Source organism: Westerdykella ornata (assembly GCF_010094085.1).
Source record: "Westerdykella ornata strain CBS 379.55 unplaced genomic scaffold EI97scaffold_32, whole genome shotgun sequence".
Classification (NCBI taxonomy): domain Eukaryota; kingdom Fungi; phylum Ascomycota; class Dothideomycetes; order Pleosporales; family Sporormiaceae; genus Westerdykella; species Westerdykella ornata.
In genome coordinates this window covers 125,082-149,045 of record NW_022986882.1, presented here as the reverse complement: position 1 = coordinate 149,045, position 23,964 = coordinate 125,082, and the positions used below count along the sequence as shown (strand labels likewise).

General features: G+C 53.6%; 9 protein-coding genes across 9 annotated transcripts; 3 read left to right on the top strand and 6 right to left on the bottom strand.

Moving 5' to 3' along the window:
* Positions 1–1,186: 1,186 nt before the first annotated feature.
* Positions 1,187–2,051, bottom strand: EI97DRAFT_195022 (uncharacterized protein). The gene has a single exon (XM_033793633.1). It carries the CDS (start codon positions 1,828–1,830, stop codon positions 1,231–1,233), a length of 600 nt encoding a protein of 199 aa, XP_033650473.1. The 5' UTR covers positions 1,831–2,051; the 3' UTR covers positions 1,187–1,230.
* Positions 2,052–2,272: 221 nt separating this feature from the next.
* EI97DRAFT_461549 (endoglucanase 1 precursor) lies at positions 2,273–3,184 on the bottom strand (the record flags this gene model as incomplete). Its single annotated transcript, XM_033801208.1, has 3 exons — positions 2,273–2,444; positions 2,494–2,675; positions 2,726–3,184. 3 exons carry the CDS (start codon positions 3,182–3,184, stop codon positions 2,273–2,275), a joined length of 813 nt encoding a protein of 270 aa, XP_033650472.1.
* A 3,590-nt stretch (positions 3,185–6,774) lies between these two features.
* Positions 6,775–7,764, top strand: EI97DRAFT_346919 (uncharacterized protein; the record flags this gene model as incomplete). Its single annotated transcript, XM_033794794.1, has 1 exon — positions 6,775–7,764. A coding segment is annotated over one exon (990 nt), but the record flags the coding sequence as incomplete, so codon positions are not given.
* Positions 7,765–8,004: 240 nt separating this feature from the next.
* EI97DRAFT_405343 (uncharacterized protein) lies at positions 8,005–9,542 on the bottom strand. Its single transcript, XM_033796558.1, has 2 exons — positions 9,477–9,542; positions 8,005–9,422 (listed from the first exon to the last, which is right to left on the bottom strand). Exon 2 carries the CDS (start codon positions 9,273–9,275, stop codon positions 8,142–8,144), a length of 1,134 nt encoding a protein of 377 aa, XP_033650470.1. The 5' UTR covers positions 9,276–9,422; positions 9,477–9,542; the 3' UTR covers positions 8,005–8,141.
* A 380-nt stretch (positions 9,543–9,922) lies between these two features.
* EI97DRAFT_452711 (uncharacterized protein) lies at positions 9,923–13,294 on the top strand (the record flags this gene model as incomplete). The annotated part of the gene is made up of 4 exons (XM_033800419.1): positions 9,923–10,004; positions 10,053–12,491; positions 12,545–12,653; positions 12,703–13,294. The coding sequence occupies 4 exons, from the start codon at positions 9,923–9,925 to the stop codon at positions 13,292–13,294; spliced, it is 3,222 nt and encodes a 1,073-aa protein (XP_033650469.1).
* EI97DRAFT_436534 (uncharacterized protein) lies at positions 13,283–15,359 on the bottom strand. Its single transcript, XM_033799131.1, has 3 exons — positions 13,581–15,359; positions 13,399–13,447; positions 13,283–13,333 (listed from the first exon to the last, which is right to left on the bottom strand). Exons 1-2 carry the CDS (start codon positions 15,258–15,260, stop codon positions 13,406–13,408), a joined length of 1,722 nt encoding a protein of 573 aa, XP_033650468.1. The 5' UTR covers positions 15,261–15,359; the 3' UTR covers positions 13,283–13,333; positions 13,399–13,405.
* A 2,289-nt stretch (positions 15,360–17,648) lies between these two features.
* On the bottom strand, positions 17,649–19,542 carry EI97DRAFT_194841 (mannose-6-phosphate isomerase). Its single transcript, XM_033793632.1, has 3 exons — positions 19,069–19,542; positions 18,831–19,020; positions 17,649–18,780 (listed from the first exon to the last, which is right to left on the bottom strand). The coding sequence occupies exons 1-3, from the start codon at positions 19,212–19,214 to the stop codon at positions 17,893–17,895; spliced, it is 1,224 nt and encodes a 407-aa protein (XP_033650467.1). The 5' UTR covers positions 19,215–19,542; the 3' UTR covers positions 17,649–17,892.
* EI97DRAFT_436531 (alpha-1,6-mannosyltransferas-like protein subunit) lies at positions 19,428–21,332 on the top strand. Its single transcript, XM_033799130.1, has 3 exons — positions 19,428–20,193; positions 20,250–20,691; positions 20,756–21,332. The coding sequence occupies exons 1-3, from the start codon at positions 19,872–19,874 to the stop codon at positions 20,964–20,966; spliced, it is 975 nt and encodes a 324-aa protein (XP_033650466.1). The 5' UTR covers positions 19,428–19,871; the 3' UTR covers positions 20,967–21,332.
* Positions 21,297–23,806, bottom strand: EI97DRAFT_436530 (uncharacterized protein). Its single transcript, XM_033799129.1, has one exon. The coding sequence runs from the start codon at positions 23,789–23,791 to the stop codon at positions 21,443–21,445; it is 2,349 nt and encodes a 782-aa protein (XP_033650465.1). The 5' UTR covers positions 23,792–23,806; the 3' UTR covers positions 21,297–21,442.
* Positions 23,807–23,964: the final 158 nt, after the last annotated feature.

Below are 23,964 nucleotides of genomic sequence, written 5' to 3'. Positions count from 1 at the left end.
AGTGGAGCAAATCTTCGAGAACGCGAATTGCCCCTCTTGCCGTTTGTTCTTGCAGTAGTGGTGTCTTGATCTACTGCCAGCCACGAATATATTTTTGGTCACAGAGTCTGTATTCCAACGATCGCCTCTGCACATATGCAGAAAAATGCATTCACTTGAGGAACCCATCCCATCGCGCCATGTACCCCAGATTCCAGGTACCCGATTCCCAGCAGCAAACATCAGCACGCATATGGCAGCACAGTCCTCGTAGCACGGAGAACAACGCTCAGACCCCATCGCTCGGCACAGGGTCTTCCTGGCTTCGTGAGACTCGCATCGAAACCTCCTTTCCTGTGGCGAGCACGAGCGCCGTTTACCCTTCCCTTCCGCGACTCGCGAGAGACACCTGTTTCGCAACAGGCGAGCAGATCATTCCCACATTGTGGCCTTCGTCCGCGGAACAGTGACTCGGCTTGCAAGTGCGGATAAATCGTCCGACCCCAAAAAAGAATTCTCTCTAGATGATAGTGCATTTGACTCGCCAAAGCCGCGTACCCTTCACTCATAATGGGTCCATTACCACGTTGATTTGCGCAGTTATCGTCGGTTAGACGCAAAGATGCAGCTATAGCCCGGGCATCCCCTTAACATCTCGGTGCTAGACTCTCGTTCTCCGGAAAAATAATGAGCACAGCAGCGTCGACTGTCGACCGCCGTCTGGGAAAACCTGGAGCACCCCGCAGAAACTTTGTCGACGACCGGATTCCTGGCTTCTTTGGATGTTCAAGTCGTCGATTCGCTCAAGCAAAAGCCCTGGAGAGCCCCTCGCTTCTGCATGTGACATGTGCGGGTCCGGACGACCCCAGATTGTCAGTGCTTCTGACTGGTCTCGGTAAGTTGTGGAGGAGATATCAGGCTGATGGTCCATGCGTGAACGGAATCACGATGATGGATTCCAAAATGCGAGGCGGCGTATCCCACTCCCGTCACGATTACGCCTCTCCGTGACGATCGTACAGGGTCGAACAGCTCCGCCTTTCGAATCCTCCAAAAAGCGAAAAGGAGGGGTGGAGAGTCTCCCACCCTCAGCAAGTTGGGCAACGGCAGACGAGACAGGGGGGTCAACTGCACCATATCCCCCTCGGATGAATTTTGGATAAAATGGAGTCCCTTTTCCCCCAGTCACGTCCCCAGCCAGCCAGCCACTCCAGCAAGTTTTTTTCCACCCCGCCTAAATTACAAAGTTCATCACCAGATCAAGGAGGAGGTGGGGCGTCTGGGCCATTCATTATTACTCTGGGGGAGGGAGTGGTAAGCCTGTTGAAGGAGGCGACTCCGGCTCCAAAATATTGGTTCAAGGGTCATGCAATTCCAATGCATGGGACGGTGGCGTTGCTCCGGTCCTCGGTGGTGGTGGGGGAGCATTGGATAATACCACGGTAGCGATGGGAGTGAGGAAAAGGAGACGGCAAAGTTACGCTGGGAAGCGAGGCGAGGCGTGGAATTCGAACTCTTCGTGATTCGGATTTCGTGCGTGCCGCTGCGACACGACAACGGTCCTTCGAGCTGAAGGTGTGGACAATGATGAAAGGTATCGAGAAATGCAAAGTGACGCCGACACGGAAACCAACAATAAACTCGAAAACCGCACCACGGTTTCATCGTCGTGGTTCCCACCATGCCATCGTTACCTGTCCGACAAACGTGAGTTGAAGTTGAAAGAAAGGCACGACCATCCATTACAACATGTAGCCTAGAAACGCCCTGCGCAACATCGCGATGCAAGTGAGAAAATATCGAAGGTAAGGTGAAAAAGCAAATTCTCGGCGGTGACATATACGCCGTCATTCAATGCCGGAGAACGCCCCCTCGTGTCATGTAGACATATCAGAGTCGCATCTCCCATAGGGTACGTGAAATCGTGAAAAGGGAAGCCAGAATATCCGTAATTGTACATCCGTTTGCCTTGTCCCACGGGAATCCGAACCGTACTTTCATTTCGAATAGAGTTTTAAAGCGTGTATCGCCAATATGCCGACGGTATGCGTGTGGAGAAGCAATCAGCGGGGTGGTGCTGCCGCTTGGTTTTGGTCAGAAATGAGGTAGCGCTTCCCTTGGTAGGGTGTTGACGAAGCGGCGATATTGGTCAGGTATCCATGCAGGAGATGCCACGGGAAGGACGTCATCACCTGACGTCGCCGGGTAGGTGTGGGTGAAAAGTCCATACTGTGATAGATTGGAAAGCCCGTCGCCCGGACCCTCTGGGGCGAATGACATGCATTCCATGTGGCTATGCCAGAATGAAACTTGTGAAGATGACGGATAGCATCGCGAACCAAGCTGAGGGGCAGAAGTTGGATGTCGCGAAACTCCGTCCCTCGGCAAAAGCTTGCTCGTCTTTGCGGACACACTTGGTTCTGTCTGTCAGTTCGGATGGACAGACTACGCGTTTGAAGTTTGCGCTGTGAAACGTTAGTTTGCTTGATGTAATCAAACTACCGTGAACCGTACCTCGGATACTGCGCATCTTGGAACCAGTCGAAACGCCAGCGACAGCCCGCTTGAAGTTTCTCGGGCAGGTTGTTGCAGGCGTCCAGGGATCCGACTCCAGAGTTGGGATTCCCAAAGACGGTTTGGTTGACATTATACTGTTTGGTGCATCCGTCAAATCGTGTGGTATTGCCTCCAGGTATCTGCATCCTCATCAGAGTGGTTACACGTCGGCGAGAAGGTTTTGGCTTACCGCCAGGGAGAATCGGTTGGTAGTTTTCACATCGTATGCCGTGTTGGATGCTTGAACAATCATGCTCTTGCCCTTGAGCGGCTCGCTGGTGAAGTCCAGCTGGTAGCAGGCACAGCACCAAAAGGACTCAATCTCGGGATGGCCAGTGATGAAGACGCCCGCGAACCCGTAGGATAGAGTGTCATTAATCGCCCATGGCTGTTGGTTGTTGCATGTGTAGGCTCCTCCTCCTTCACCGCAGCCTGTGCCACCGTTTATGTCTGTACTTGGGGCATCGTCCCATTGACAGTCCTGGACGGGACGCGATACCTCGGCCTTACCCTTCCATGAACATGAGGGTTTGCAGCAGTCCCAGAAACGTGTCGTTATCGTCTCGCCGCTGATGTTGAGATCCGCACGAACAAAGACCAGGAAAAGCTGCAAGGCAAGAAGGATATTGCGAAGATAAGGGACCGTCATGGCGTGATGGGAGGTTTGATGCAAGCAACGCGAATTCTGGAGAGCTCGGATTATTAGCAAGGGAATCCGCGCGGTCCCAGAGAAAACTATTTGAACCGCACTAGGAGGAGAGGGGTCCATTAAAGGCCCTGGCCACAATGCTGAGATTAATTGGCTCTACCATGACTTGCTGGGCCGAGTCTCGCTCAATAATGGCTCTGTCGCCACACGCAAGGATCGGCGGGGCTTGCACCGGATTGGAAACAGGCTTTGACCTTCCTGACAGGTGAAATAGGTAGGTAAAATAGGCCCCTCGAACGTCGTCGGACAGTTGAATCAAGCTACTCGTACCGTCCTGCCTTTTCTCCACAGAGCCATACTGTGGTATCAGGGGTCATGCAGGCTTCTCCGCATTCCCACGCAGCGTAGCATTCACCCCGCATCTGTCAGAAAACCGATCGGGCAAGGTTGAAAGGTTGCTTGAGTGGATCAAACCGTTGGTGCAGGGTGTTGTTCGCCAACCATCTCGGTCGGACCATCTCCTTTCTGCTGCCCCGATATCCTTCCGGCTCCTCTGAGCTCTCTCAGAGCTTTGCTCGTTGTTCGTCCCAAAGAGCCTCTCGGCTATTTATCATATTGCCAAGTGAGGGGCATTTTGTTGCATCGGCATCTACTCATCCGCCGTGTACGCTGGTGTTGGTGTTACACGAAGGCAAGCACCGGAGCGCACGTGTTGCTGCCAGGGACCAGGTGCAGATGCTCAACAACTCTTTTGGTCCAACATCCTGGTAATGCTCCGCTGAACAGTGGCTTGGGTCATGCACTGCCGTGGCCAGCATGGCTTTGCACCGTTCAAAGGGAACTCGGAGGGATATGTACCTTGGGACAGAATATCAGCTAGACGGCGTACGAAGACCATTTGCGAAATAACCGATTCATGTCTTGTTTGGCTTCGACTGTAAGCTCGATACTCTGGAGATGTTATAAGTGCCGCAATTGGCATCAATACTGTCCTCGGGTCTGTTCGGTCGCAACTCGAGCTCGAGCTTCCTAGGCCAAATATGGACGCAAATTGACCCAAGTTGCCTGCGCCACAGATTTCGAGTTGAAATAGGGGGGTCTGTTCGGTGCTACACAGAATTTGGGCCCACAAGGTGACCAGAATCTACGCCCGCACCTGCGCACAAGCCCTCCATTCGAAAAACCCTGGTTTTTAGCGCCGGAACAGGCTAAAACAGGGAATTTTGGCCAAAATGGAGGTCAAACTGCCACTGAGGGGGAAAGGGGATCGGTAGCCCTCCACGAGGCCATTTCACAGGGCTGAGTCAGCTGTCCGATCCAGTTAGAACCTGTCCCTTGCCTGCCTCTCTGCCTACTCCACTCTCAGACCGAACAGACCCCCTATTTTCAATTCACTCTACTACTCCTGTTCCAGCTAGCTCCCTCTCTTACGCGAGCACCTCTCCCGCAGCCAAGATCCTACTCACTAGTTGCGACCGAACAGGCCCCTAGGACACTGATCGGAAGGAAACGCTTGCTGGAACAGGGTGTCAACAGGTCAGGGGTCCCTGACATGGGTGTCGGTGTGCAAACACTTGCAGGAGAGATCATGACAGACCAGGCCCAGATCGGACAATCCTGCACTCGTAGCTGAAAGTACATAGCCTCATGTTGCCTGAATGGCATAGAAGTCCCCGGAAAAGCTATGAGCCGCGGACGTCCAAGACGGTTCTGCAGTTTCGTTGACAGATTCACCGGCATGACTTTGCAGAACAGTTGGAAGAGGCGGGAGCTCAGCGTAGTACTTCTCTATCGGGTCACTGGAGAGCAGACCTTCCGGGCATCTTGGTAGGTACAGTATTCCCACAACTCGGCAGTCCGGATGAAAGAATTTTTTTTGAGCAGGATTCACCCAGCCACAGCCTGTAATGGCTGTCGTTGTAACGTCGGGTCTCTGCTTCCCAATGGGTGTGTAGGGAGGTGCATAGCCATTGCTTCATAAGTTAAAAGGTTTTTGGGGGAATTCAAGACGCTACTGTGCCAGTTGTCGTCGAAGAAATCCGGATAAGATTCGAATATGTGTCCTCGTTGATGTCTTTGGCAGAGACTGAACAATCAACACTCGAGCTCTGAGTTGTAATGGCGGGCGGCACCGTTACGGACACCTACTATGTGTGGCTCGTATCGGTTTCGAAACCTAGTAATCCCCGAAAGCGCACCGTACCCTAGATTGTCGCTGAGGCGTATTAGGAGGCACATATGACAGCAGTGCCGCAGCAGTGCCACCCCAGCGCCCGGGTCCATGTTTCTGATGACCGTGCTGGATGCCACTTTGTGTTGGGAAGGCTTGGTTAGTGCTCCCCCGAATGGGCTTGTCAGCAGGACTCGTTCTTGTTGAGCAAGGCGCGTGTTCCATGATTTCTTTGATCGGAGGTCGAGATGCACTGCGAGAAGGGAAGAAGTGTGCGATGAGGTGGAGAAATGAATTCCCAACCGGAGCTAACCTTGGAACCCGGCAGGGGAATGACATGTGATCAGATGACGTAAGCAGCATGTTGTTGAACGCCCCAAAACACGACTTCCGGCCCCATCAACAAATCCTCCTCCACTCAACCTTTCTGAGATTGCCGTCTCGGAGGTGGCCTTCTTCAACGCCCATGATGACACGCCAGTTTTCCCGCCCCGAACAGCAAACGTTCAGTCTGCGCCTTACCATCCTCAGAAAAGGTTGCTGGCCATGGCGGGCGCCCAAGTCAAAAACATGGACATTGGTGAAGGAAAAACATCCGCAGCACAGCAGCGAGACCCGCGATGGCGCCCGCCCACGGTGCATGTCGGAGCCTCTGTCTCAGTGCATCACACCGATGCGGTCCCTCTGAACTCGAGGACACGCGGCTTTCCCCTTCCTCTCGACCAGTGTTAACATCGCTTCCGCGAACTCCCACGCGATCTGCTCAATCTGCTCAACGCCTAAACGCCGTAGAAGCAGCGCGTTGCGGCTCAAGACGTACTTAGGTATGAGACAAGTGTGATTCTCCGCGGCCAGAACGCCCACGGTCGAGTATATGAACATGGTCGCTGCCCGATGCTGCTTGCCTCTGACGACCGGGAAGTTTTGCCTCAAGGCTGTCTGACTTTCAGAAATCATCCATTTCACTCCTTCGTGTGTTGCTCCTGTCAGCGATCTCCGACGCGAATGTCATCCAGCTTGAGCCGCCTGCATCCCACGTGTGAATGACGAGAGATATCCTCTGCTGGTGAACTGCTTGCGGCTGCTAACCGCTACAGCCCCCGATCCTTCGTGAAGCGCCCACTCGGCATTTCAGTCAGCTCACGCATCCTGCCAGATTTGGCATCGAATATAAACAATATAATCTGCCCTTTGGAACGGCTTGATAACCACCTCTTTTTCTACCTTTCCTCCTTTGTACTTATTCCTAGTTGCTGGTGGTAGCAGATCAGTCATCCACAAGAGCAGTCATCCGAGTCTTTCCATTCACGTTTTCTTTCCGGCCAGTACCTAATTACACGCCATGATTTGTATCATACTGTCTCTGATTATGGCCATTTTGGCCACGTTGGCCACGATCGTCACCGCACAGGAGTTCGATTGTCATGGACCTTATTTCAGCTTCTACAACCGAGCAGGGCCTTCACTGAGTTATCAGCGCCTCGACCCTGCCTTGTATCCAGGTACTCAGAGTCCTCATCTTCATTCTTTTGATGGTGGAAACGCTCTTGCTGCCTCCATGGGACCGGGTGCCGCCCAAAGCTCTTCTTGCACAACTGCCCGCATCAAACCCGATAAGAGCATATACTGGCGCCCGACCTTGTACTGGAACGGCAACAACACTGGCTTCTATCGTGTCCCGGACAGATTCGTCAAGCTGTATTATAAATTCATGGACGGCCTGGACCATGCCAACGTCACCGAATTCCCAGAGAGTTTCTCCATGATTGCTGGCGACCCATTCAAACGTTCGGACGACGGCAACAACCCTGCAGGTGTGAAATGGGCCTGCTTGGGCGAGAATTTCGCTCGAGTTGACTCCGCCGGTTTCCCTAAAGGGATAACATCCTGCACACAAGGACTCTTCAGTGAGCTCACCTTCCCAGCTTGCTGGAATGGCAAAGATATCGATCCCGCAAACCCCCATGCTCATATGGCATACCCTTCTGCGGACGGGAAAAACATCGAAGCGTGTCCTGAGACCCATCGTGCGGCACGGTTCCCCACCATCTTGGCAGAGTTTTGGTACGACACCTCCCCGTTTGATGGCCACTATACTGCGGAGGACAACCCATGGGTGCTGTCGAATGGGGACCCCACGGGCCTGGGTTTCCACGCTGACTTTCTCAACGGTTGGGTCAAAGGCGTCCTCAGTAAAGCTATGGCTGCGGATGGCTACTGCAAATGCGGTTGCGGTTGTGCTCAACAAGATATTGAGCAATGTTTCGGAACTGAGAATGTGAACAGGAATGAAGATGAAGAGTTCGTGGCTTGCTCGGCAAAGGCATCCGAATATCCTCCAGAGAACCAGTCACCCGTGGATAAGCTGCCGGGTTGCAATCCCATCCAACCTGGGCCTGCACGAGCGACAGTTGCGGACTGTACGGCGTGAGCAACGCCAGCACCAACCCCTACTAATGGTGCATAACCTAAGCATCGCAGGCACGTTCGACATACAAGGTCAGGAAGCTCTGGGCTAGGCAGAAATGGACTGGCAGATCCCATTTCTGATACTGAGCCTTTCGTTGCACATGTTTGGTCTCTCATGACTTGCGGGTACCATTTCTGGTATTGAGTTTTTCGTTGCACATATTTAGTGATACCGTTTGTGGCATTGAGTCTTTCGTTATATAGTCTCTTATATAGCTGGTATGTAAAGCTCTTTTACCGTCGCACATACCTGGTCCTTGGAAGCGTAAATTCGGCATCATGAAATCATTGTCCAGTCTTTGGTGGCGGCGCCTTGTATCATTGCACCTTTCCCCTGGCATCTACTGACCAAATTTCTTCAACGATTCCATCCCTGTGCGCATAATAGGAGTCATGCAAGTTAATGGTAGGATCGATATGACTCGGGATCATCTCGACCCTATCGCCGATCTCCAGATCCGGGGCATCAGTCCAACTCAGCGATCCGTGTTCATCTCCAAGTACCCCGTAAGTGTAACCTGGCGTTTTACATTCTGCCAGGCCGCTGTCCGTAGTAAGAGACTTCAAGCCCGCGTCGATGGTCACGCACTTAGGACCTTGCTTGCTGATTACCGTCGCCAGGATGGTTAGGCTGTTGGAATAGTGAGTTCCCACCGCATTTCGGTAATCCGTATCCATGAACAAGAACGATCCCGGTTGGACTTCTGTCACTCCAGGAACCGTAACACAGAACTCCGCCGTCCCCGTCCCACCCGTGGTCACAACCCGAATTGCATGACCATCCTCGCGCAGTGCCTCGGCGGTTTTCGTAAGTATGCTCATGGCTTCCAAACACCTCTCCCTCCTCTCACTCTTCGAATGAACATGCTGCAAATGTCCCTCATAACCCTGCACCCCAATCAACTCCAGATACCCACTCTGCCTCACCAACCTCGCCAACCTCAAGGCCTCCTCCCCGGGCTGACACCCCGTTCTATGCAACCCTACATCCAAATCCAACAGCGTCATAATCTTACCCTCCTGAACCCCGGCCTCTTTCATCCCCTCCTCAATCCCCCTAATCCCCGCCTCACTATCAACCACAATCCTCACCTCCCTATTCCTCTTCCACAACTCGACCAACCTCCCGACCTTCACTTTCCCCACTACCACCGTCGTAATCAGCAAATCCGTAAATCCCTGATCCGTGAAGACCTCCGCTTCACTGAGTTTGGCCACGCAGCCGCCTGTTGCGCCCGCCGCAACGAGTTTGCGGGCCAGGGCGACGGATTTGGTGGTTTTGAGGTGCGGGCGGATACGGATGCCCGTGGTGAGGAGGTGGGAGAAGAGTTTGTCGATGTTGGATTCCATGAGGGAGAGGTCGACGACCATGGAAGGGGTGTCGAGGGCGGTGATGGGTGTGCCGATTTTGGGGTTGTAAGGCATGGTGGCTCTCACGACTTGGATTTTCATAAGGAGCGGAGGCGTGTATATAGGGGTATCAGGCGGAGGATGACTTGAAGGAGCGATTTTAGGAGGGTTGCTTTGGTATGATAAGGAAATATGATTGTGGGGAGTGGTGGACTTTGAGAGAGACTCGGTACTAGAATTCCGGCTTAACTGTATACGGTAAGCCGGTGAATGTCTAACTGGATCAACTTCTGTTACACAAACATCATGTGTGTGTTGCTGCGAGGACACCCAGGTGTATTTGCCTGAGATTCCCAAGGTCTAGGATTGTAGAAAACTATAGTATTCGAACACGATTACTGTAGATCTCTTACACTACAGCTAGTACCCGTGGACCTGCAGGGCTAGACTAATTGTAGCATTAAACGTCATTAGCGTACGTATTAAAAATTCTATACAACATTTAGTACTGTGCTATAGCTAGAGACACCCTCAGTATATTTTCTTTCGAGCGTTCGTCTCAGAGTAACGTAAGTGAAATAGGAGGTGGGCGGGTGAATGTTCATGCACGTGATTTTGCGCACGGGCCATCGAAACCTCGGCCCAGGTGCCAGACATGACGCTGCGCCAGTGGTGCTCCTGTAGCAGTCTTCCAGACGCACGCGTCCCCAACCCGCAACATGCGCTATATATGATGGAAATTGTGCGCCATGCTATCTGCATTCACAGCTCGGCCCATTGTCGAGCTTAAGCAGCGCGACAAGAGCAAGATCGAGTCCATTCTTGCCTACGGTACGTAAGCTGTGGCGCCAATGTTGACGGCCGATTAACAGGTCCCAGGCGATCGTGTACTCGTAGGGCTGAACACAGGCTCTCTGCGAATTTACCGTGTCAACGAGACGGACGATGAAGAGGGGAGCGAACAGAATGGCGACCGCGACGGCGAAGTAAATGGCCACGACGCCGAATCCCCGAACCGCACCGACGATGCTGTCCCCCGAGTTAAGCCTGCGGACCTCCTGCGCGAGGAAGAGAAGTTCTCCAGGCGCCCCATTCAGCAACTAGCCATTATCAAGGAGGCCAATATACTGGTGTCTCTGTCAGATAACCATGTCTCGATCCACGACCTCCAGACGTATGCGCTGCAGGAGAAGCTGGAGAAGACGAAGGGAGCGACCACCTTTGCTGTCACTAGCAATATCGTGAAGGATCCTAGCACGGGAATACCGTCTATAGTGAGCAGGCTTGCTGTTGCCGCGAAGAGGAGGATCATATTGTGGACATGGCAAGATATGGAGCTCAATGGGGAGGCTACAGAAATCCTGTTGATCGCTGCTGTCAAGAGCCTGACTTGGGCTACTGGTACGAAGCTTGTAGCTGGGATGGATCCTGGGTTTGTTATGGTGGATATTGAAAGCCAGGAAGTGAAGGATATCGTCAAACCTAATCCGCTGGGGGAAACTGGTGGCCAAGGGGGGACCAGATTCGGGGCTGTGTCATCCTCCGGCATGGGATACATGGGAATGGCGAGCTGGGTTCCGAAACCTCTAGCCACGCGCCTTGGAGAGGGAGAACTGCTCCTCGCAAAGGACGTGAACAGCCTCTTCATCGATACTGACGGGAATGCGCTTCCCAAACGACAGGTCCCATGGCCATCCGCACCGGAAGCCATTGCATATTCATACCCATACATGCTCGCATTGCAAGCACCCCATAAAGGGGGTCTCGAGGTCCGGAATCCTGACACCATGAGCTTGTTACAGACGATCGCACTTCCCAACGCAACCTTCATGCACGTCCCGCAACCGAATATCAGCTTAGCACATGCCGGAAAAGGCTTCCTAGTGGCCAGTGATCGGTGCATATGGAGGATGGGCGCCCACAACTACGAGTCACAGATCGATGAGCTGGTCAAGAATGGACGGTATGATGAAGCACTCAGTCTTCTCGGCATGCTGGAGGACACCCTGCTTCAGGACAAAGAGGGTATGGTGCGCGAAACGATGATCCTCAAGGCTCAGAGTCTGTTCGAACAACGCAAATATCGCGAGGCCATGGATCTGTTTACTGAAGCCAAAGCTCCTCCGGAGCGAGTGATCGCACTATATCCAAAGTCTATAGCTGGCGATCTGTCTTCTGTGGAGAGCGTCAAGGCTTCGGAAAGCGAGGCGGATCTTGAGGAGTCAACCAGCGACGGGAAAGGCGATGAGAGTAAGGATTCGGTGCATACACCCGCGTCTACAATCGGCCGCTCCATGATGGGCAGACTGACTGGAGTCCACAAGAAGGTCGACGGGGACGCATCCTCCATTAGATCATCAATTAAAGACGATGGTTCTGAGAGTGGCGGAGCCAAGGGGAAAGCAACGGAGTCAACTCAACCGGAAAAACCGCTGGAAGGGAAAGATTTGAAGCTTGCTGTGCATGCATTGCAATCTTTCCTTGCACAATGCCGAGTTCAAATCAAGCGTTATATCAACATCGATGGCAACCTCAAAGAACCTCTCCCTCCTCCCAGCGAAAGTCAGCCAGAGGAATATAAGCCTCCTTTTCATTACTTCATACAGCGAAAGTCGCCCGCAGAGCCCATCGACTGGGCCAGGAAACTGCTGGATGTGGCGCAATTGGTCGACACCACACTTTTCAGAGCTTACATGCTTGCGAGTCCGAGCCTTGCGGGGCCCCTCTTCCGTCTTCCCAACTTCTGCGAGCCGGACGTAGTGAACGAGAAGCTATATGAGACAGGGAGATATGCCGATCTCATCGACTTCCTACACGGGAAGAAACTGCATCGCCATGCCCTGGAGCTTCTTGCGAAGTTCGGTAAAAACGAAGCCGACGAGGAAGTGACACCGGCTCTCCAAGGACCTCAGAGGACCGTCGGGTATCTGCAGCAACTACCACCAGAGATGATCGATCTCATTCTTGAGTTTGCAGAATGGCCCTTACGTACCGACCCTGCACTAGGTATGGAAGTGTTCCTGGCGGATACGGAAAATGCAGAAACCCTGCCCAGGCATCGAGTCCTCGACTTCCTCCAGAAGATTGACCTGAAGCTGGCTGTCCAGTACTTGGAGCACATCATCGAGGAGCTCAATGATCTTACACCAGACTTTCATCAGCGGCTCATCGATTTATTCCTTGAACGTCTGAAATCAGGTCACGATGCGTTCGACTCTGACGAAGAGAGGGCCCAGTGGCAGGACCGACTTCAGCGCTTTCTCAAGAGCAGCGCTCAGTACAACAAAGTACGCGTATTCAAGCAGTTGCCTGCAGATGGTATGTATTACCTCATGCTTTGCTGGGCCATGCATTAGCTGACCCCTTGCCAGAACCGGACTATTATGAGGCACGTGCTATCGTGTTGAGCAAAATGGGCAATCATAAGCAAGCCTTACAAATATACGTCTTCCAGCTTAAGGACTATCAGAAGGCTGAGGAGTAAGAGCGACGCAGGCGTAAGCTGTGCTGAATTGCTGACCAGATCCAGATACTGCAACCAAATCTATATGAGCGCACATCAACCATCGTCTTCTACAAAGACCTCTCATGGCGTATCGCAGGTGCCACCTACCCAAGACCCCGAAGACGCCGAACCCTCCATATACCATACCTTGCTTTCCCTTTATCTGACTCCGCCACCTCCACATCAACCCAACTGGCCACCAGCGCTAGATCTTCTGAGCAAGCATGGGGCTCGGCTTCCAGCTTCGACGACGCTGGATCTTGTGCCCCCGACTCTACCAGTTAAGGAACTGGAGTCCTACTTCCGCGGCCGTATACGTAGTGCCAACTCCGTCATGAACGAGGAACGCATCGTGGCGCGCCTGCGGGGCGTGGAGAAAGTGGCTGTCGAGACGGCGGTATTGCTGGGCGAAGGCAGGGTAGACGCACGCGGGAAAAAGATACCCGGTGGATTAAACAGGAGAGTTGTCATTGATGAAGAGAGACATTGCGCTGTTTGCCACAAGAGATTTGGCGGTAGCGCTATTCGAGTTTATCCGGATAACAGTGTGGTGCACTCTGGCTGTATGAGAGGGAGTATAGGGCGGAAGAACGCCAGCACGAGCACTTGGAGGTAGCCCTCTCCATGTTGGGGAACATGTGATTTGGAACTTTTGGTATGATTAATAATATCCCTTCCCCTATCAGGCGTCCAGCTTGAAACTGAAACGCTTATGCAAAGCTTCGGCCTAGTACTGCACCAGGCGTGGTCGGGTATCAAAGACTCCTTGGTAAGTAACAGAGAAAAGAAGTCGTTACACGTTACCATTTCCACCATCCAGTTGGTCGAACCCCAACCTACTCCTCATCCTCAGTGCCGTACTTCTGCTCAACTAACCCCCACCGCTCTAACTGCAGCAGCAGTTCAAGTTGATCCTCATTATTCCACGCGCTAATCTCCCACTGCTTACCGCTCCTGAAAGGCAGCCCGTCATACACTCCGGGGATTTCCTCAATCGTCCAGATCACCTTTCCTTGCGGTTTGTTCAGCGTGCGGATGTATTCGCGGACTTTTGCCAGCGCCTGTTCGGTGCTGCGACGACCGCGGAAGGATAAGCTGCACATGAAGTGCGGCATACACTTCCACGTGGTGACACGCTCATGGTTCCGTATCTCCTCGATGCTCGATAGTATATTCTCGTACGCGTCCTTGCTGAGACCCAAGGCAGTCATTTCCGGGGTGTGAGGAGGATACAGCGGGTGTCTAAACGCAAAACTAACGATCCGCAGCCGCGAGCCCGACTCCACGGTCCTGCGGCACTCGAGCCGGCGATTATGCTCGTAGCGCTCGCGGTTGACGTGGCTGGCGTTGAGCTGCTCGTGCCAGATGGTGCGGGGGCAGCGAGGCCGCGCGAGCATGGAGCGGAGGAGTTTGGCGGGCGAGGGCGCGGCGAGGTAGTCGAGGCGGGAGTTGATGAAGGGGTTGTTCTCGCGCTCAATCATGAATTTGGCGTAGCTGACCGAGTTTGTGCGCGAGTCGACGTTGGCGCGCATGTAGCCGCGGAAGTAGGGGTCGAGGCCGTAGCGGTCGGCTTGGGCGTCGATGAGGCCGCGTTTCGAGGTGGGGATCGCGTTGGGCCAGAGGGGCCAGGGGCGGGTGCGGTCTTTGAGTTGGACGTGGTGGTGGTGGAAGAGTGCGGTGCCGGTTGGGACGGGAGTTTGGGGTTGGCTGCCGGTCTTGCGGTGGGGGGTCGAGACGCTGATTTGGTCTTGCTCTTGGGCTAGGGATGGGATCTCGAAGGGATCGGAGGATATGCGCTCTTCGGAAGGGCGCGGCGAGGACTCGTGAGGGAATGGTACGTGGAGGACTTGGATGTGGGATTCCGAGACGCGATTGGGAGTGAAGAGAGCGAAAGATCGGACGCAGACCATCACTGGCACTCCTCGAGTCCGCCAGCTGTGGGTGATGTCCCGCAGGAGTCGGTCTAGCTGCGCCGCTTGCTGCTTTATCTTCCCGAACTGCTCTCCTGATTCTACTTTGTATTTCTTTGGCTTCGGCTCGGGAGGCATGTCTTCAAGAAAATTGGCCAGTGCGGCAAGGAGGAGGGTGTAATCCGAGAAGGTGATTCCATGGTCAGCCAGTGCCGTGGTATACTCGATTGGATTGCAGAGCCTCCAGTTGATGACGAAATGTGCGAGCGGGTGGGAGCACTGCTTCCTATCACATACCCCGGGGATGACCATACCCACCGAGTCTATGAAACGTTTCTCTGGAGACTCCGGGAGACTCAGGAAATCTTCTGGTGAGACAGCTAATCGCTGGGGACCGCCAGTGGCCGTGGAAAATGTGCTGATGGACGACTTCAGGCGGCTTATGATGGAGGGCCGCCTGGAGCCGCTCGACTCGAGAGGAGAGTCAACCGGTGCTGACTGTGTGGACGGAGTTGCTGAAGGAAATCGGGTGATCGTTGACGTCGAACTCGACCGCATAGCCTTGGGCGGGCTGCTTGCGCTGCTCTTGCTCATCGTACCCAGGGCACCGCCCTCAAGCCGTCCTCTATCACTTTCCAACCGGCTCAGCACAATCTGCGCGCGCTGAACCATGGCGGCATTGTCTCTGGCGGCTACCAGAGGCGAAGCCAGAAGGGCAGGTGTACTACTAGTAGTGTAGCAAACCTGAGTAACGAAGTTCCGCTTGCGGCGAGGGGTGGGAAATCCGTGGACGTGGCAGGCGTCAGTTAAGAATCATAAATGCCTGCGGCGGCAGATGGCATTTACAAAGCCTCTGCTCTCTGCTGGCGAGCTTCATTTCTACCCTTCTTCCACACCGTCTGGAGCGCACTCCGCGGTCCCCGTGGCGGCGAGTGTCCGTACAGCTGGATCCCTTATGCCTCTGCAATTGCACACCGATCAGGTAATCTGGTAACTGAGACCAAATCGTTATAGCGTCACTCCTTCCCGCATAACGTACGGCTCCACGACAAAGAAACAGCATCGTCGTGGCATCCATGGTTGTGTTGTTATCTCCTTGCGTGGTTTAGCAGCGTTACACACACGTTGGCCGAGCCACACAGTCGCTGAGGGAGCTCTGGACTTGACCTGTTTTCCGACGCAGTGGAATCTCTCGGCGAGGCTTGCGCTCTCAATATCTCCCTCGTGGCAAGTCAACCAGTCAGAAGCTGCACCAACGTCGAACAAAGAACTCCATCACAGGATCCCTCGAACAACTTGAGCCGAGTTCACCCCTCAGCACAAAAAAACATCGCCGATACATCCAATCATCACAACAAGAAGCCAGCGTTTCCCATCACATGTTCTGGACAACGAGTAGGAGGTTTGCGGTCGTGGAAGAAAAGATGATTCTGTGGCAGTCGGGCTTCCACGCGACGCGTGGCGGGAGCGTGCTCGAGAAGCCACGACGTCGCCGCAATGCCAAATGTGGAAAATGGCTTCAACCCCGCTTGAAACCTGCATCTGGGAGGACGAGTCCTTATGTTATGAACGGGCCGGAAGGTCCCCTGATCAATTTCCTATGTGTGATCGTACCTCACTAGCGGACTCTCGAGCCCAACTTCCCGCAGAAAGCCATCATTCATGTTCACTTTGCCCCTTGGGACGATCTCCAAGTCTAGATGTATTGATCTACGGTCCAGCATGTCCCTAAACCCAGACCAACGGGTATGGGACGACGTCGTCCGTTTAGCATACCAGCCGTCAAGTTGCCGCGTCAATGCAAGTGCAATTATAAGTCCATTCCCCGCCAGGTTTCGCTCTGCTTCGGCGGCCAACGCGGGACGATTTCAGCTACCCGCCCCACGTGCTAAGCGTGCCTCTTAGTTCAGGTTTTTCATTGAACTTGGGAGGGCCGAGAGGCACTATGGCGCGTGGGGCATTGTGTGAGAGGTGGTGGCGGGATAAGAAGATCGGATCTCTCCGTCCACCAGGTAAATCCAATGTGCAGGATTGCAAGACTAAATATCTAAGGAACGCGCACTTTAGCTCACCGCTAGCCTGACTGATCAAATCCGTGCGAACAACGGCGCCTTTCAAAAACACTATGTATAAGTCGGCCCTTTCCTCGAATAGGGTTCCTTTTCACCTTCATTTTCAACCCCGAGATAATCTCCCCTCCCTCAAATGAGGACCGATTATGCTTTCTTCTTCTCCCGCGATTGTTGCACCTTGCAAGGGCGGCTTGGGAGGGAAACAAAGAACTTGCACTTCGCCGCCGCCGCCATGCCGACACATATCTACGGAGTATGCCACCAACAAAACCCTCAAGGCGCTTCGCCGCAAACAGCTCCCGTTTTCCAAAATCGATGGTAGATTTTTAGGGGACGCCACAATATTATCGCACAGAAATACGAATTGGCTTTGAATTTTGATCTGCAGACATAAGTGCACCTGGTTCTGCTACCCCACTTTAGAAACACCTTCTTACCCTGATATGAACCCATTTGTGTCGTTGAGTGAAATATAGATCATGGCAGGCGACGCACGCATACCGGGGATATCAGAAAGCGCGCATATCCTCCTCTCAACTATCTTCCCGGTCCAAAAGTTTTTCATAGAAGTTGTTGGGTAGGTTGCTGCATTTTAACCCTCACACCCTTAATCCTCACGAGAAAGCACACATCACTTGGGCACTCATGCATCAAAACTACATAACCGAACTAAAAAGTATGTATTAGCCTCATCCCAGCCCCCAGCAAGTGCAAGCCAGAGACTCCCGTAGTATAACATGTCCATATTCGGCCGGATAACTTCTTGTAGTCCCCGACCAAACCCCTACCTTTGAAAACACAAGAAATAGTCAGTAAGCGTACCACCACGCATAGGCGCGCCGACCCCTGAACGCCGTTAGCAAAACCAAAATGTAGAAGCCTTACCTTGACATTTCGCCCGGGCAGATATTCAGTTCATTCACCCAGTCTCGTCCGACGACTGATGACTGCCCACTTTTCTCATCCCTTTTGATCAGAACTTTCTTCCCTCGCTCGCATCCCAGTTAAACATCTCTTTGCCTGGAGAGGAGCAGATACTTATGGGTCACGGGCTTGAGTTGCAAATCCTTCAATAACAAGGGAAGTAGAGCTCGACACGCATGTGTATTGTACAGCCAACAGCCGTGAACATGGGAAAGATTATAAGAACATACATTGTTAGGGCTAACGTACAATGTATGTTGAGTGCACCTCAACACAGAATGCATACCTTCTGCCGGGTCAAAGTACCACTATTCAGCATAAGCTGTGAAGATCTTCAAGCCCTTCTTCGCGTGGAATTCGCGCTCGACGCCTTGTCCGACGAAGAAAATATATCCTTCGCTGAGCTCATAGTCTTTTCCATCTACCTTCATCGAGCCCTGTCCTTCTGTAACGATCATTATACTCGGCCCATCAATAGCTGCAATAACCTCGCTTTCGCCATCCTTCAGTTCCGTAGCCAACATATTGAACTCGCTCAGCGGTGGCGCATACACCCTCGTCTTACCGTTCTTGCTCCGTTCGAATGGTGTACTTGGCAACATGGCCTCCTTGGGATCATGTGGTGAGAAGGTGAGCACCTCGCAGAACAGGTCTACACTGTTTCGGTTCGCACGTGGACAGAAACCCGTGTTGAGGACATTGTCTGACCGGGCCATGCACTCGATGATGTCGCCGGAAAGGTAAGCGTGGATGCCGTCTGCGGGGATGTATAAGCTATCTCCGGCCTTGAGTTGGAGGTAGTTCATCGTGATCAGGGCTACGACGATGCCGTTGTCGCTCTCGTCATACTGCTCTGCGAGACGGGGGATCAGTTTGGGGATATAGGAGTCCTTTCCGAATGAGGGTTCAGGGAGCTTGAGGAGGGCGGCGTTGACCTTTTTGATGGTTTCTGGGGATGCTTTGAGCATGGTCCTGACGACTTCTTTCAAAGTCTTGTCGTTGAACTCTTTGCTTTGGGGATCGGGAAGAAACTGCTTAAGGGGATCCAGTTGAAGAAGCTGGTGGATGGTGGAGAGAGGCTTGAAGCCGCAGAAGGCTTCGAAGTCGCCGAGGGCAAGGGCAATTTCGGGTTTGTGATTCGGGTCCGTGAAGTTCTGAGGGTCCTCGGCGTGGAGTTTAGTTGCTAGTTCTTTGTTCTGCGAACATGTAAGCAATACTCGGACGTTCGGAAACGCGATCCACATACCGGGTGCAGTTGAAGTGGTAGCGCTTTTGCAATGCTGAGCACTTTTGGGAGATAGGGGAGCTTCGTATGATTGAACTTGTTGATGACGTTGGAGCCTATGAGTTCTTTCGGATGCTTGTCTAGTACATCTTGCAGGTCCTCGCCAGTCTTTAGGACGTATGAGGGGAGCTCGGGATAAGTTCCCATCCACCTATGAACATGTTAGATGGACGATGCGAGCCAAGGTGAAGAGACCTACATTTCAGCATATGGGGAGCTCTCGTCGATCTTGAAGTCTGTTCCCGGAGTCTTCGAGCATAATGATGCTGCGAGGGACTTGGAGCCCTGTTTTCCCCATCCGTACGTATTGCAGCTGCATTTGAGTTGGAGTACCTTTTCAACCATGTTGAGTGTGGAAAGGTGGTTCTTTGCGTGTAGAATGAAAGCGCAGAACTGTGGTTGGCTATAGAAAATTCAATGATTCCCGCTACGGAGAGAATTGATTGAGTGAGGCTAAAGAGAATGTGTTGATATATAAGTGTGGCTGATGGGATGTGATGACTATCGCTCAACGTCATAGTTCAAGGTCGTCCATGGCTCACAGTACACTCTCAACACATTAACGCCGTCGGGATTCAGTACAAGATAGCGAGCCATCGCGACAGGCTCAAGCCGAGGCGGTGAACAACATCACCGTCTTTCTAGTGAAAATAATCACCCAAATGCCCATTTTCTCCAGCGTCGATGCGAATGCAGACGCCGGACAGGAATTCCAGGGGTTCAAGGGACCGATGCACGGGCCACTATATCTGCCAAGTCCTCACCTCTTCATACTGTGTAATTATTCAATTCTCGGGTTTGACTTTCTCACCTCACTCGCAATATTCGGCTCTCTGTTACTCCCTCGTCCCATAGAGCCTCGTTGCCTCGGTCGCGTACTGGCTATCCCGTCAAGCATGATTTCGTAGCTTCTCTAGCGGTTCCCAACGCTTTCCAACTGCTATCGCTCGTTTGAACGAACCGCATCTACCTGGCCTCCCTGGCCGCGGTTCCACCCCCGACATGCACTTCGCTATGCCTCCGCGCAAGACGTCGCGACCTCCTCCATATGCCGCACGGCAATCAAGGGGCGGGATACAGATTCCATATGCGCTACGGGCCTTTTTGCGGAGAGACAAGCTGCGGACCATCATAGTAGCTGTCCTGGGTTTTGTCGCGATACTATGGCTCTTCGGATTTATAGGGGGAAGGGGCGGCAGTTCTGCGGCAGCAATAATAGGGACGGGCCCGCCGGTGGTGATTGTCACCGTGTTCGATCCTAGGGCGGACGCAGCGTGGGTGGAGAAGATCAAGGCGAACCGAGAGGATTATGCGAAGAGACACGGTGCGTACCTCCATTAGAGGAAACAACGTAGGAAAATACCAACGGGAATCATGCAGGATACCTTACTTTCTTCCGTACTGACTCCCAATATCCCCTTCGCAACTCCCCCGCCTCCTGGGCCAAAGTCCCCGCCATGCGCCATGCCATGACCCTCCACCCGAGCTCGACCTGGTTCTGGTACCTCGACAGCAGTTCCCTGATCATGAACCCCTCCATCCCGATCACTTCGCACGTACTCGCGCCTTCCCGCCTCGAGAAACTCATGATCGTCAATGAGCCCGTGGTCCCCCCTGATAGTGTCATCAAGACCTTTGCCAATCTGAAGGGTGATAGAATCGATCTGGTCTTGACGCAGGATAAGGAAGGCTTGCAGCCGAACAGCTTCGTGGTGCGGAATGGGGAGTGGGCGAAGTACTTCCTTGATGCGTGGTTCGACCCTATCTACCGCTCGTACAACTTCCAAAAGGCCGAGTTACATGCCTTGGAACACATAGTACAGTACGTCTGGCTTTTACATTTCGTGCACTAAATAGGGTACAGCCATGCTGACTGACAGCTACAGGTGGCACGGCACCATCCTCGCCAAACTCGCCATGATCCCGCAGGACATGCTCAACTCGTACGTTTCTGGCCCCGCGCACCCGAAAAATGGGCAATATAAGGAAGGCGATCTCGTCGCCACATTCCCTGGCTGTGTCAAAAGAGGCAGCTGTGCGGAGGAGATGAAGAATTTCCTGGATATCTTGGAAAAGAGGGCAGCCGGCTCAGATTAGCCGAATGAGAAGGACGAGCTACAGAAGAAGAAGAATGTCTGAAATGATGGCGCCTGTTGATAAGAAGAAGCTGCAGTCGGACAAACGGTACGGCCACGGGAAGGTCATATGTACCGATCGCAAGTCCGACGTAAAGATTTGGGTGAACGTTGCGAAGGGGTGCGGTGTTGTTAACCTCCGCGCGCAGAGTGGCGCATATCAAGGTTGGATTACATCATGGAGGATTCGGCGGAACGGATAGAGGTTTCCACGTAGCCATATTATTTGGCTATCAGCCATCCATCATGCGGCGTTTACGAGAACTGCGTAATGGAGTCATCGTAAGGTACACTGGGTGTCTACATTATTCTACACAGAAATTTAGATGACATAATTTACAATCGCTTTTCGTACAGTGTGGTGATACATCTCTCTTCGCTCATACAACGAGCTATAGCTAGAGATGTTTCCAACATGAATAGGCATCGACTGACTACTCACCCACTGGTCCCCCTCCTCGCCTCCTTCTTCACACTACTCGCCTTCCCCCTCACCGGCGCCATCGCCCGCCTCGGCCTCGCCTTCCTCTCCCGACTAGAAACATACTTCTTCCCGCCCAACACACTGCCACACATGGGCCTCCTCGCACCAACATACTTTCCCAGGGGCGTAAAAACCTCCACCTCGGGAAACTCTTGCTGCTCCATCTCCTCGACAAACGCCTCGGCATCCTCACGCCGCTGCTGCTTCTCGCGCTCCTCGCGCGCCGCCTGCGTGGTCGAGAAGCCCGTAATCCCCGCGCGATCAAACGCATCGCCTTCCCCCTCAGCAGCAGCCTCGGTCCTCAAAGCCGCAAACTTTTCGTCCTTCCTCCGCTTCTCCTCCGCCGCCCTCCTCTCCCTTTCAATCTTGGCGTGATTCGGATCCTTCTTCACCATCCCCACGGGTTGCCAACCCTTGGGTTTCCGCACCTGCGCACTTAGTTCCACCCACCCAACGCCCTCAATCAGGATATCTGTGCTCCAGATCGTAAACGGCAGGTTTTCGGGTCTCATCTTGCCTGCCACGGGGGACGTGAGAGGCCCCGCCAGTTTCTTGGTGGCGTCCCATTTCAGCTGGAATGTGCCTGCAGATTTCATCTTGGGGCCCACGTTGGGGAGGAGGATGGAGGGAACGCCCGATTCGCGAGTCTGATTCTGGATGCCGATTGCCTTCTCGGTCGACGTGACGTGCGGCTCGATAGGGGTGAAGGCGTGTGCGAGGAAAACGAGGTTTTCGGTTACGGGAGTGATGCGTATGAGGCCGCCGCCTAGAAGGAGGGACTGGCGTGGTCGAATGGGGAGACGATCAGGACTGACGCGGTGTTTCATTACGAGGTCGTCGTGATGGTCTGGGTGGACAAAGGTGGTAAGATCGGGGTTTGTGCGGGCGAGGCCCGGGAGGTCGATGAGTTCGCCGCGGTTGCGGCCGAAGGGGATGCGGATGGGTGAAGCGGTGGTGCCGGGGAGGGAGGAGGTGAGTGGGAGGACCGGGTAAGGGGTGTATGGTTGGCGAGGGGGCAGGAGGGCGTCGGGGTCGAAATCTTCTTCGTCCTCTTCGGGAAGGGATTCCTCGGGCTCGAGGATGGGTTGCTTTCGTCTACGCTCGATGGCGGCATCTTCCTCTGCGAGTTGCCTTTGTACGCGTTCGAGCTCTTCTAAGGTGTTTGCACGGGCAAGCATTTGTTCGCGTTCGGCGGCGCTGCGGATCTGCGCAATGGGTTGGTAGTCGGCGCCGCGGCCTTTGGGGAAGACAACTTCGAAGAGATTGGATTTGCCGACATTGACTTTGCCGACCATCCAGCCTGCGCCGCCACGCTCCCAGATGTCTTCCTTGACTTTGGTGGTCCACCAGCCTCGTTTGGCGCTGACGAGATGCACATTTCCGAGACGCGCATTGCGATTGACGCGGCCTAGAGCATCGCGGAGTACCTCTTGCATATATGGGAGCAGCTTGTCAACCTGCTCCTTCAGGGGGGCCAGCAAGTCGGCCCTGGTTATGATGAAGCTGACCTGCGCAATCCTATTTTCCCCAACCCAGCCTTTATGTTTAGCTCTTCGGTTCTGTGTTCGTAGCTTGGGCAATCGCAGCGCTGAATGTAGATTTGGAATAAGGGAGAGTGGGAAGTCTGCGGCGTCGAGGACATGGTAGATGTGGTTGCGGCGATGGGGGGATTCGGCGATCGTCTGTTGGATTGCCTCGACGGAGGGATGGTGGATAGGCGTCCCAATATGGTGATGGATGAGGTTGTGGCAGCGATCGCAGACGGGAGTATCAGGAGGAGTTGCCTTCTCTGGCTCCTCTGGCGCGACTTCGGGGGTCTCTGCAGGGAGACCGAGTTCCTCACGGATCTTGGGGTCTAATGCTTTCAGTGACTCGGTGTAGATGGTGTTCTCATCTTCCTTGCTAGTTTGCTTCCTTTCCTGTTCCTCCGGGTCGTAGTTCAGATATCTCTTCACAGCTTTGCGGTCAATGTCATAGTATCCTGCTTCCTTCTTATCGTAGACTTGTGAAGGGGCTCCGCAGCCAGGGCAAGCGCGTGGGAGGGACCGGATTGGGGAGGGGGTCGCAGGTACGGATTGAAGAGGTTCGGGAGAGGCGTGCTCGTTCGCACTGACAGCGGCTTCATTTCTTCTTCTTCCTAGAGTCGAGAATGGTTTCGTTGGGCGCGGCGAACTTGAAAAGCGTATCGGAGAGACCAGAGGTGGTCGGAGGAGTGCTGGGCACAGAAAGTCCGGAATCTGAGAATGCAGAAGGTGAGACTCATGGTCGAGGGCATTCTTCGCGTGGCGAAGGGCTCGTCTCATGATAGTGGAAATGTGAGGGAGTATGCACAGCAGCAATTCACTACGACGTGCCAAAAGGTTCCAGAAAATTACCGGCGCTAGTGCTCGCCTCGGCTGGAACTTAGCCGTCCTGGGCATGGCGGCCCTGCCCAGGCTTTTCGACGCAGAGGCCGCGAACCGTACCAAGCTCCAAA

Coding starts and splice junctions, on each gene's coding strand:
- EI97DRAFT_195022 (XM_033793633.1), bottom strand. CDS start 1,830: ATGACGGCGTATATGTCACCGCCGAGAATTTGCTTTTTCACCTTACCT.
- EI97DRAFT_405343 (XM_033796558.1), bottom strand. CDS start 9,275: ATGAAAATCCAAGTCGTGAGAGCCACCATGCCTTACAACCCCAAAATC.
- EI97DRAFT_436534 (XM_033799131.1), bottom strand. CDS start 15,260: ATGGTTCAGCGCGCGCAGATTGTGCTGAGCCGGTTGGAAAGTGATAGA. Junction 13,448..13,580: donor ATAATGAGGATCAACTTGAA/CTGCTGCTGCAG, acceptor TCTGTTACTTAC/CAAGGAGTCTTTGATACCCG.
- EI97DRAFT_194841 (XM_033793632.1), bottom strand. CDS start 19,214: ATGGTTGAAAAGGTACTCCAACTCAAATGCAGCTGCAATACGTACGGA. Junction 19,021..19,068: donor AGCTCCCCATATGCTGAAAT/GTAGGTCTCTTC, acceptor ACATGTTCATAG/GTGGATGGGAACTTATCCCG. Junction 18,781..18,830: donor TACCACTTCAACTGCACCCG/GTATGTGGATCG, acceptor ACATGTTCGCAG/AACAAAGAACTAGCAACTAA.
- EI97DRAFT_436531 (XM_033799130.1), top strand. CDS start 19,872: ATGCACTTCGCTATGCCTCCGCGCAAGACGTCGCGACCTCCTCCATAT. Junction 20,194..20,249: donor GGATTATGCGAAGAGACACG/GTGCGTACCTCC, acceptor GGAATCATGCAG/GATACCTTACTTTCTTCCGT. Junction 20,692..20,755: donor GCCTTGGAACACATAGTACA/GTACGTCTGGCT, acceptor TGACAGCTACAG/GTGGCACGGCACCATCCTCG.
- EI97DRAFT_436530 (XM_033799129.1), bottom strand. CDS start 23,791: ATGAGACGAGCCCTTCGCCACGCGAAGAATGCCCTCGACCATGAGTCT.